General features: G+C 49.8%; 1 protein-coding gene across 1 annotated transcript in view; it reads right to left on the bottom strand.

The window, feature by feature from the left end:
- LOC128743672 (calcineurin-binding protein cabin-1-like) overlaps positions 1-12605 on the bottom strand; it is an 858845-nt gene that overhangs the window by 104059 nt on the left and 742181 nt on the right. The window contains exon 19 of the mRNA XM_053840294.1: positions 8280-8443. Within this exon, the coding sequence (XP_053696269.1) occupies positions 8280-8443 (164 nt within the window). The remainder of the gene's footprint in view (positions 1-8279; positions 8444-12605) is intronic.

The raw sequence follows: 12605 nt of genomic DNA, 5'->3' as shown, positions 1-12605 counted from the left end.
GGCTAAGAAGGTGACCGTGAAGGCGTCGAAGGCAGTACAAACGGACGCTTGCCCGTTGACGGAGTGTCGTAACGCGGCCCAGGAGGCTACGGAAGGCGCTACCAGCAGCGGTAAGGCATCCGCCAAGTGCCCGAGACAGTCCCCGGGGGATAGCACCCCTGGCGGACCGAAAAAACGCCTGATCGGTAAAAGCCCTCAGGCTAGCGGGTTGGCAGAGCTAACCGATGAACCAGCGGGAAGCTCCAAGACAGGTGGCCCGTGGACCGAGGTTAGGGCCAAGAGAAAAGGCGGAGGAGGCTCCAGCAAAAAAACTGCTCCACCTAAACCGGCAAGAAAGCGAGCGAAGAAGGGCGACGCTCTTATCCTGAAAACCGACGGGTCGAAATACTCGGAGGTTCTGAAGGCCATGAGAGGAGACGCCCTACTCAAGGATCTGGGCGCGGACGTACGGAGCATCCGCCGCTCACGCACGGGCGATATGATCCTCGAGTTAAAGAAGGACGCCACAAAGAAGAGTTCCGCATACAAGCCAATAGCGGAAGGAGTGCTCGGGGACGGAGTGAAGGTACGTGCTCTCACACCAGAAGTGACTCTCCAGCTTAAGAACCTGGACGAGATCACCGAAGTGCGTGAGGTCGTACAAGCTCTCAAAGAGCAAAGTGGAGTGGTGGTGGCAACCGAGGCGGTTCGCCTACGCAAGGGTCCGGCCGGGACCCAGGTAGCCACCATACGACTTCCGCTGATTGACGGAAACAAAGCCCTGAAAGCTGCTAGGCTAAAAGTGGGGTGGTCGGTATGCCCACTGAGCGTGTCCAAGCAGTCGGAAGCTTGCTTCCGGTGTTTCGAGCACGGACATAAAGCCTGGAACTGCAAGGGGCCAGATAGGAGCCAGTTGTGCAGGAGATGTGGCAGTGCTGGCCATAAAGCAAAGGACTGCGCGGAGCCTCCTAAGTGCCTGATCTGCACCGGTAAACGGGACGCAAAGCATGTAACGGGAGGTCCAAGGTGCCCGGCCGGTGCGCCGGCGACTAAGCCACGTTCATAGTGCAAGTGACACAACTCAACCTGAACCACTGCAGCACAGCTCAGCAGCTGTTACACCAAGCAGTTTCTGAGTCAGCAATGGACATTGCCATAGTCTCGGATCCATATCGCGTCCCTGCCGGAAACGGCAACTGGGTCTCGGATAGGTCTGCGACGGCGGCTATATGGACAACAAGCAGGTTCCCGGTTCAGGAGGTTGTGTCAACTGCAGACGAGGGATTTGCGGTTGCCAAAGTGGGTGGAGTGTTCTACTGCAGTTGTTATGCTCCGCCGAGTTGGTCTATCGAGCAGTTTACGCGGATGGTAGACCGAGTATCAGTTGTGCTGACTGGTTTAAGGCCGGTGGTTGTGGCGGGCGACTTTAACGCTTGGGCGGTAGAGTGGGGAAGTCGTCGCACGAACCATAGGGGTCGGATTCTGCTTGAAGCTCTGGCAAAGCTTAACGTAGATCTGGCCAACGTCGGCAACACAAGTACCTTCAGTAGGAACGGTGCGGAGTCTATCATCGACGTGACTTTCGGCAGTCCTGGTCTGATAGGAGACTGGCGGGTAGATAATGGCTACACTCACAGTGACCACCAGGCGGTCCGCTATGGTGTCGGTCAGATAACGAGGCGGCAGGCGGCGAGTAGGGCCAACACTCCAACCACCCGTGGATGGAAGACATCATACTTCGATCCCGAAGTATTTGTGGAAGCGATCCGGAGAGAGTGCGGTGATCGCGGTATGCCCGATCCGAACGCTGATCATTTGGTTGAGGTACTGTCGCGAGCATGTGACGCTACCATGCCTAGGAAAGGTCGTCCTAGGTATGGCAGGTCACCGGCTTACTGGTGGACAGATGAAATTGTGGAACTCCGCGGAGCGTGCTTTCGTGCGAGGAGAATTATGCAAAGAGCTCGTTCGGATGAAAGCAGGGCTGAATGTCGAGTAGCACTCGTTGCTGCACGCGCAGCGCTTAAGAGCGGGATAAAAGCTAGTAAACGAGACTGCTTTGAAAGGTTATGTGCTAGTGCCAATGCGAACCCGTGGGGTGATGCCTACAGAGTCGTAATGGCAAAGACCAAGGGTGTGATGGCGCCTGCTGAGCAATCGCCAGAGATGCTGGAGCGGATCATCGAGGGCCTCTTTCCGCGCCACGAGCCAAGGCCCTGGCCCCAGGCCGCTGAGTCGTCCCACGGCCGACGTTCCAGTATCTCAGACCATAGCGTAGGATGGTCAGCCTCCCAGCCGAACATCCAAAGTAACGTGGGCGACGGCGGTTTGGAGGTCGGGGAGGAAGTGACGGTTACGAACGAGGAACTCATTGATATCGCTAAATCCCTAAAGGTGAGCAAGGCACCGGGGCCAGACGGTATCCCGAATATGGCCATTAAAGCGGCTATTTTAGAGGCTCCCGAATTATTCGGGGCAGTAATGAATAGATGCCTGGAAGCTGGCCACTGGTCCTATTGCCGAAGCCGGGAAAACCTCCGGGTGTCCCCTCGTCATATAGGCCGATCTGTCTACTCGATACTGCCGGCAAGGTGCTGGAGAGGGTTATCCTTAACAGACTCGTACAGTACACGGAGGGTACAAACGGTCTGTCAAGGAACCAATTCGGCTTCCGAAAAGGCAAATCTACGGTGGATGCCATCTTGTCTGTCACTAAGACAGCCGAGGTGGCAATCCAGCCCAAGAGGACAGGTATTCGTTATTGCGCAGTTGTCACGCTCGACATGAGAAATGCGTTTAATAGCGCTAGCTGGGACTCCATAGCCAGCTCGCTTCGGAACGTCCAAGTGCCGGTGTCGCTGTACAGAATTCTGGAAAATTATTTCCAGAATCGTGTGCTATGCTACAACACGGAGGATGGTCAGAAATGCGTTCCAATCACCTCAGGGGTTCCGCAAGGTTCCATACTGGGCCCGGTGTTGTGGAACGTCATGTATGACGAGGTGTTGAAGCTAAAGTTTCCGGTAGGGGTGGCGATTGTCGGCTTTGCGGACGATATCACCTTGGAAGTCTACGGTGAATCTATCAGAGAGGTTGAGTTGACGGCTGCTCACTCTATAAGCATCGTTGAAGATTGGATGCGATCCAGGAAACTGGACCTAGCGCATCAAAAAACGGAGGTTATCGTGGTTAACAACCGCAAGTCGGTGCAGCAAGCAAATATCAGTGTCGGGGACTGCACTATTTCGTCAACGCGGTTCTTAAAACTCCTTGGAGTCATGGTCGACGACAAGCTCAAGTTCGGGAGCCACGTCGACTATGCCTGCAAGGCTTCCACAGCTATTTCGGCATTGTCTCGTATGATGTCTAATAGCTCTGCGGTATATGGCAGCAAGCGAAGGCTTTTAGCCAACGTGGTCCAGTCCATACTCAGGTATGGCGGGCCGGTGTGGTCATCGGCGTTAGGTACCAAAAGCTATCTAGCCAAGCTGGAAAGCACCTATCGTCTCATGTGCTTAAGAGTGGCGAGTGCGTACCGCACAGTTTCACATGACGCAATCTGCGTCTTAGCGGGTATGATGCCTATTGGTATCATCATCAGCGAGGACGTAGAGTGCTTCAACCAACGTGGAACTAGAGGCATACGGAGTACCACAAGATCGGCCTCGATGATCACATGGCAGCGGGCATGGTCTGATTTCACAAAAGGCCGGTGGACACATAGACTTATCCCGGAACTATCCGGATGGGTCAACAGGCGTCATGGCGAAGTCAACTTCCACCTGACACAGATTCTGTCAGGGCATGGTTGTTTTAGACAGTATCTGCACAAATTTGGGCATGCGGAGTCCCCCGAGTGTCCTGAATGCGCGGACGTTGAGGAAACTGCAGAACATGCTTTCTTCATATGCCCTCGTTTCGAGGGCGTGAGAAGCAACATGATGGCAGTTAGCGGACAGGACACTACTCCGGATAACTTAGTCCAAAGGATGTGTTCTAGCTCGGACGTCTGGGGTGCGGTCAATGCGGCTGCTACCCAGATCGTACTTGAGCTACAAAATCGTTGGAAAGCCGATCAACGGCGAATAAACAGCCTAACTACCATAGTCCAGTAGTTATCTAAGAGCGTGCGTTAAGCACAATAGCCCCTCCCTGAAGTAATACCGATAAGGTGGTTCCAGGGGGGATTGAGGCTGGAGACTCGAGTAGGGTTTTAGTGGGTCTGGATCTCCACGATCTTCACGGGATACCAAACCCCACTCCCTGAGCTGTCTTTTCAGGTGTCTGATAGCAGATTTCCCTACTCGTTAAAAAAAAAAAAAAAAAAAAAAAAACACTAATGATATATTGCTACATCACGTGGCACAGGCACAGGGACTCTAACCCACTAAAAACCTCACGGGCGGCTGACCTTAACCCCCCCGGAACTACCGTTAAGTATTACTTCGGGGGGAGGCTGTGTCTGTACAGCCCGCTCCGGAGATGACCGTCATAACGTCCATTCCTTCACATACACCCTCGCAGGGTTCTGCCATTCTTGTTGCTACTACATTCTCCTTCACCGTCCACTTTCCTTGCACCTGTCGAGACGTGTACCGATTCAAAGATGGCGACCGTCATGACTTCCATCTCCTCACGGCCACTCTCGCAGGGTTTCTTGTTAGGCTAAGTACTGCTCCGTCGAGTTCGCCACTGCACTTCCCCTTCACTCCTTCACCGACCACTTCCCTTGCACCTATCGAGACGTGTACCGATCCAAAGATGGCGACCGTCATGACTTCCATCTCCTGACGGCCACCCTCGCAGGGTTTCTTGTTAGGCTCAGCACTGATCCGTCGAGTTCGCCACTGCGCTTCCACTTCACCTGTCGAGACGCGAACCGATCCAGGGATAGCGACCAACATGACAACCATCCTCTCACGGCCGCCCTCGTAGTGTTTCTGTCAAGCTTGGTTTGCTCCGTCACGCTCGTCACTCCACCGATGCGTCTGTCAAAATTGTCTGCTAATCGGGATTTCGCTAGTTCGCTGGTCGTTTCTCCACTGTCGTTGCAGTTGCAACATAATCTGTGCTACAACGCCGGTGACGGCATTCCACACGCTCTCCTCCCGACACACTTCGCGTACTATGTTCTCCACCGTCAGGGGTGGCATCTCCCTGCGTATCGCGACAAATCGAGGACACCCAAAGACCACATGCTGTAATGTTTCTATCGTCTCTCTGCATTCCGGGCAGAATGGTGTCGCAGCGTGCCCGAACCGGTGCAGGTATTGCCTGAAGCAACCGTGATCCGAGAGAAACTGCGTTAAGTGGAACCCGACTTCCCCATGTTTCCTGTTCAACCAGGTTGACAGAACCGGTATGAGTCGGTGCATCCATCTACCATTCTCGACCCTATCCCACTCTTGCTGCCATTTGCTCAGCAACTCTTCTCTCGCCAGCTTCCGCGCTCCTCTGATGTTTCTTCGTCTGTAGCAGTCGTTATTTTCCACGAGCATGATGCTGATGGGGATCATTCCAGCGACAACACATATTGCCTCCGACGATATTGTTCTATATGCACAGGCAACTCTTACAGCCATGAGTCGGAAAGTACTATTCAGCTTCACGCGATTCCGCTTCGATCGTAGTGCTGTGATGCAGGCTGGACCTCCATACCGCAGTATCGATGATGGCACACTAGCCAGCAGTCTCCGCTTACTACCTACTCGACCCGTAACAATTCGGCATGATTCTGGCTATCGCATTAATAGCCTTCGCCGCCTTCTAGCAAGCATAGTCGAGGTGGCAGTTGAAGTTCAACCGGTCGTCTATCATTACTCCCAGATGCTTGACCGCGCGCGCTGAAGTAATAATGTTCTCTCCGACGGTGACGACTGCATGTTGCACAGCCTTACAGTTGCTAACCAGCAGAACCTCCGTTTTATGGTGGCCGATTTGTAGCTTTGCACCATGCATCCAGTTCTCGATAGTTCTAATCGCCTCTGTCACCAGCATTTCTACCTCCTCCAGTGACTCGCCTGTCACCGACAGCGCGATGTCATCTACAAAGCCGACGATCACCGTGCCTCTAGGCAGTTTCAGAGACAGTACACCGTTGTACATCCCGTTCCAGAGCGTTGGGCCAAGAATGGAGCTTTGTGGGACTCCAGACATAATGTTCATCGTCTTGCGCCCCTCGGCGGTCTCGTAAAAAAGCGTCCGATTCCTGAAGTAACTCCTCAGTATTCTGCATAGATATCCCGGGATATGCATTCTATGCAGCGATTCGGCAATGGCCTCCCAACTGGCGCTGCTAAAGACGTTTTTTACGTCGATCGTTACAACGGCACAAAAACAATCTCCTCTTCGCCTCTGTTTGGACGACTTCTCGGCTCGCTCTATCACTGTCCGAATTGCATCCACCGTGGACTTCCCTTTCCGGTACCCAAACTGCATGTTTGACAGACCGTGTTCACCTTCTGTATACCTCGTACGCCTATTCAGGATTATCCTCTCCAGGAGTTTCCCGCATGTATCCAGTAGACATATCGGCCTGTATGACGCTGGATTTCCCGCAGGCTTCCCTGGCTTCGGCAACAGCACTAGCTTCTTGATCTTCCATCGGTCCGGGAAGCTACCATCTTCTAAGCATTTCTGTAGCACGGTCCTGAACAAATCCGGGAACGCTTGTATTGCTGCCTTAAGAGCCACGTTAGGAATCCCATCAGGACCAGGGGCCTTCTTCATTTGTGTGTGTGTGTGTGTGTGTGTGTGTGTGTGTGTGTGTGTGTGTGTGTGTGTGTGTGTGTGTGTGTGTGTGTGTGTGTGTGTGTGTGTGTGTGTGTGTGTGTGTGTGTGTGTGTGTGTGTGTGTGTGTGTGTGTGTGTGTGTGTGTGTGTGTGTGTGTGTGTGTGTGTGTGTGTGTGTGTGTGTGTGTGTGTGTGTGTGTTTCGATTTAAAACAAAACCTCGGGTTATAAACGTCATTAAGACTTGACCCTTCTTTATCGACAGACTTCGCAGCCGGTTATTAGACCACAGGATAATTACGGAGCTAGTGCAACGATCTCTAGCAGCACTATCCAGCTGAGATTCAAACATACAACACTTGTTAGACCACCGTCGTACCTCGCAGCTAGCTGAGCGGACCTTCATCATCCAACATTTGACAATAAACAATGTTTACGCACACAACCACTAGTTCACAGTCACATTAATTTTGATGAATTTTACACATTTTCGGTTGAACTCATTTACACTAGATTCCCTCATTTGCACTGGTAACGTGCTATACAGCCACACTCCTTACTATTACATAATCCTTACCTTACCAGTGTTACCATTGCATAACCTACCTGGTGTAACTGACACTAGTCTTTTTCGCTCTCGCTAAACTATCCGAAACGATTTTGAAAACGAGTTTTTCTGATACGATCAATTTCTAAGAAAAAAAATTAGCCTTTTTACAAATGAATCTAGAGTCAAAATTATGCCAGTATCTAATCTACCGAAAGTACATGATCTAGATAGCATGATCGAGATAGCTTCAGCTAACTTCAGATTCTGGCTTTTTTGGAAAGAATTGCCCGATTTGCGCGTGGAATTGCTCATTGACATTTTTGATTACGCGATGTTGTTGTACACTCAAAAAAATCAACACATCAAGTTTACATGAAAACATAGGTAATTCTCATACATCACACTTTTCATGCAACATTCACGTGAATTGTTGGTAACTCGCACTCATACTAACCAGTTTACGTGCGATCTCGGTAAGTTTTGTCAATTTTCCCATTAACTAGTACATGAAGTTCACGTAAGTTGCTGTATAGAAGTTTTCCACATGGATGCGACGTACCGATTTTTTTGAGTGTACGTCAAGGGCCGTATTCTCATAGTCACCTCACCTAAATTTTTTAGGCGAGACCACAATTTGCGATTCTGAGAGTCATCTAGGTAACTCCGCTCAGCTGGGTGACTGTAAAAATCAAATGGGCCCTCCAAGGTAAAGTAAGGGTGACTTTAAGAATCGGGCCCGTGAGAGAAACGAGATGACTGTGAGAATAAGGCTCCAAATGTATAGCACAGTGCACCCCCTTTGTTGTAAGGTGGATTTTAATTAACCGTCAGGTGCTCACTATTAACGAAGAGCCACCGAAACTAGTATGCTGGGGTTGCTCATTCGTGTTCTATTCCATTGATGACCTTAGGTTGATAGTTGTTGACGTTTAATTTAAATAATGATTGAATTGCATTGCATTACATCATAATGGTTGAATTCTAAAACTTGAATGTTTCAAATATTAAGGTAAAACTTACTTGTCGGTATCAGGTATACGGTAAAGCTGCAAGGCCAACTCAAAAAGTGTTTTGTGGTCATCGTTTAAGTTCAGTGTATGAATCAGCACGGTAACACATTTAGAAAGATGCGACGCGAAACTGCCTGGTCTATCGATATCTGAAGATGGAATTCGCCAAATTCCCTGCAAGATGTAAATATTACTTAATCATAAGAGGTATCAACGGAGGACTAAATATCAAAATGTGCATTGTATATACCGCATTACATGTATGCGTACGTCTTGCGTACGTCACACTGGAGGTAAAAGACTATTACTCCGTAGACTATTGGGCTCGGTATCCCAAAGAGAAGATTAAGTAAGCAATTAACGGGTGACAACTTAAATTTCAATTTATTCAACAACAAACGAGCTTTTTTTGTATTGTTTATGCAGGAAGAAAATCTTCATAGACAGCACCTTCACGGTGCCGAATAGGATTCACAAGGTGCCAACATGTGCCTACCTACTAAAACTCTCCTGCTGCCCATTCCTGAACCCCTCCCAGAACTACCGTTAGGTTTTACTTCAAGAGGGAGGACGTGTCTACGCACTTCGACTTATCCGTTGCGTATGTGGGTTCACACAACCCCCTTGCCACTTCGTACCGCCACTACCCTTCACCTAGGGCCTGGGCTGCCCAATCAGCCCATTACAGACCCTAGCCGAGCTATGTCAGGCCCTGTCGTTCCAAACGTTCTAGCCGTTGCAACTCCGTTATCACATCCGTTGCCGCCCTATCGACGCACAGTGGCGATCCTCCATACAAAGCTTGGCCAAAAGTCAAAAGTTATTTCAAATCGGCTGAATATAACATCTTAAACTAATTTTAGGTCACTGATTTCAAATTTGGGATCAGAAATCGAAAAAACTGATCGCTCATTAGGGTGGTTCACAAATTTAAAAAACATAGTTTCGTTTTTTTGCTTGTTTCATTGTGGTTTTTGTTTTTGAGATGGCAAATTTTGTATTTGCCGTTGAAAGCATAAAAAAACTTGTATCATATAATGCATTATGTGGTTCACAAGCCATAAAAAAATTGTTACAAAAAATAACTTTAGTAAATTGCGATATCCACTAAGCTCGTTCAAACTATAGAATTAGCTCTTCGAAGCGCCATCGTAAGGTATCATCACTATATAAAAATAAATTCAAATCGGTTCAGTAATTCAACAGTTACGAATTTTTGAAGAATGAAAATTGGTCAAAAATGATGATTTTTGGCATCACCCTAACTCAGAAAAAGACACCCTAAGCGCCAAGTAAAAAGTCAGGGGTCTAAAATTTTCCGAAAACAAACAACTACACAAAATTTGAACACTCGAGCATTTTTAATTGGGACTTTCGTGGAATTTTCCTAAGGAAGAGAAAATCATTCCTTCATGTAAGAAGAAGAAATCACTTCTAATATACCAGCCAAAAAGTCGATATTACTTCCTTAGCGCAGCAAAGCGCAGAAAGCCACCTAGATTTCCAAAAGGTAGAGAAAATTTCCTATAAGTTGCATTTAACGTGATCGTTTTCTGACGTTTCCCGCCATACTTTCTTGATCGCTGAATATTGGTGTTGAGTTTCCCATACATTTTGTATGGAAGAACAAAATATTATTCTTCAACATGTTCAAAGTCAGATATTTGTCTAAAATAATTTTAACTTCAAACTGGCTAGAATTTTCAGGTTAACCTCCCAAAGTATTCCAGAAAATGATAAAAATATAATAAAGGAAAAAGCTTGAAATAGGATTTTTTACTTTTGGCCAGCTTTGCGCCACAGTGCGACGGCACCCCATGCGCGCTGCTCAGCGCACATTCTCTACACAATATTGTCGGCGTTGGTGTCTTCCCCAACGACCGCCAGCATCACCCGCCGAGTGGTCGTGAAACATCACATGCTCTGCCGTTTCCTCGGCTACCGTGCAAACGGGGCAAACGGGCGAGCCTCTCCGCCCACGCGTATGTAGATACTTCTTAAAGCATCCATGTCCCGCCAGAAACTGGATAAGGAAGAAGTTTACCTCACCATGTCTTCTACCGATCCAGGACGATATGTTCTGGATCAGCCTATGGGTCCACCTACCATGGTCGGTGCGATCCCATTCCGCCAGCCAATGCCTAATAGAGTCCAGCCTAGCGCCCCTGACGTTCCTCTGCCTATGGCACTCGATATCCTCACCTAGAAGTATGCATATGGGAATCATGGCTGCAATAACCCCAATCGCATCCAACGATATGGTACGGTAGCCGCACGTAACGCGCAATGCTAACAGCCTGAACACCTTGTTCAGACATGCCTGATTGCGCTTACTCTCCAAAGCCGGGGCCCATGCCGGTGCACCGTATCGTAGCACCGACATGGCAACGCTGGCCATCAAGCGTTTCTTACTGCTGCTAGGACCGTAGCCGTTCGGCATGATCTTGGACAACGCAGTAACCGCCGTTGACGCTTTACCACAAGCATAATCCACATGGTTAGTGAAGTTCAGCCTGTTGTCTTCCATGACACCCAGGTACTTCACACTTCGTTTGGAGACAATCATCTGTCCTCCAACGATTATTTTGGCCTCTAGGGCCGACTTACGTTTACTGATCATCACCGCTACAGTCTTATGGTGGGCCAATCGTAGATTGACCCTCGCCATCCAACCCTCTATTATGCTTATGGCGTCTGATGCCAGCATTTCCACCTTCTCTAGAAACTCGCCTACCACTGTAAGGACGATATCATCGGCGAAGCCAGTGTTCTCGACCCCAGTGGGCAGTTCGAGCCTCAGCACCCCATCGTACATGGCATTCCAGAGCGTGGGGCCAAGAATCGAGCCCTGTGGAATACCCGCCGTCACTTTGTACTTTGTAGTGTACCGTGCCGTACACTAGCGTCCGGTTCTCGAAGTAACTTTTAAGCAACTTGCATAGATGATGCGGTACCATCATCCTATGCAGCGCTAACGCGGTTGCACCCCAGTTAGCGCTGTTAAAGCGTTTTTGACATCGATTGTGACTATGGCACAATACCTGTCGCCTCGCCTTTTCCGTTTCATAGGCTTCTCGGCCATTTCCACCACAGACTTTATGGCGTCCACAGTGGACTTCCCCTTACGGAAGCCAAACTGCGTGCTTGCCAGTCGGACACTACTTTCCACCACAGGCGTAAGCCTGTTTAGGATTACCCGCTCTACCAATTTGCCTAACGTGTCCAATAGGCAAATTGGCCTGTACGACGAGGGATCACCAGGCGGTTTCCCCGGCTTTGGCAGCAGTACCAATCTTTGGACTTCCATTTGTCTGGAAATTCGCATACCTCTAGGCAATTCTGAAGCGTCTCTAAACATATCCGGATATGCTTGGATCGCCACTTCGAGTGCCTCGTTCGGAATCCCGTCAGGACCGGGCGCTTTCTTCGTTTTTAAACCCCTGGCAATTACGATGAGTTCTTCATTCGTGACCGGAATGAGGACATCATTCGATTGACCGTACGGGGTCGAAGGCCACCAAACTGGATCATGTTGCGGAAAGAGCCCTTCCACGATGACTTTCAGCTTTTGGGGGCAGGGTTTCTGCGGCCCGGATGTACCCTTCATTTTTTTCATCACCACCTGGTATGAACCACCCCAGGGGTTTGAAGCCGCATCGCGGCATAGCTCCTGAAAACAGGATTTCTTGCTACGCCTAACCTCCTTCTTGAGCGCCGACCTGGCTGCTCTAGGTTAGACCCCCCGAGCTTCAGCATCTGTATCGGTCCGGGCACTCTGCGCTAGCCTTCTCGCTCTGTGGCACCTGGAGCGGAGCTGGGCAATGGTATCACTCCACCAGTATACCGAGCGCCGACCGTTCATTGGCTGCCCCGTCCTGGGCATAGTGGTGTCACATGCCCGTACTAGGACGTTGGTCAGCTCACGAGCACTCAGGTTCTAGCGGATGCTCTCTGCACTGAGTGCTTCAACGAACAGGTCTTTGTCGAAGGACTTCACTTTCCACCTCCTCCCTGTCGACTTCAACCCGCGTGGCCGTAGCGTCCGTCGTTCAATCGTGTACCGTACTGAACGTGTACGTGTACTGACACCCTCCAGCCCATGTTGGCAAGCAACGTTGGGCTGCAGAAGGTGATATCGATGATCGATTGTTGTACCCCCCTACAAAAGGTACTGACGGATCCCACGTTAGCCAGACTTACATTCAGCTTACACAGAGCTTCCAGCAAGCTTTGTCCCTTAGGGGTAGTGCACCTGCTACCCCTTTCGACAGCCCAAGCATTGAATTCTCTTCCAATGACAACGGGCTTGCGGCCCGTGAGTTCGTTGGTGAGCACG

The sequence above is a fragment of the Sabethes cyaneus genome, chromosome 3, assembly GCF_943734655.1.
Source record: "Sabethes cyaneus chromosome 3, idSabCyanKW18_F2, whole genome shotgun sequence".
In the NCBI taxonomy this organism is placed as follows: Eukaryota; Metazoa; Arthropoda; class Insecta; order Diptera; family Culicidae; genus Sabethes; species Sabethes cyaneus.
Note: the sequence above shows the minus strand (reverse complement) of the source record. Positions and strands in the feature narration are given on the sequence as shown.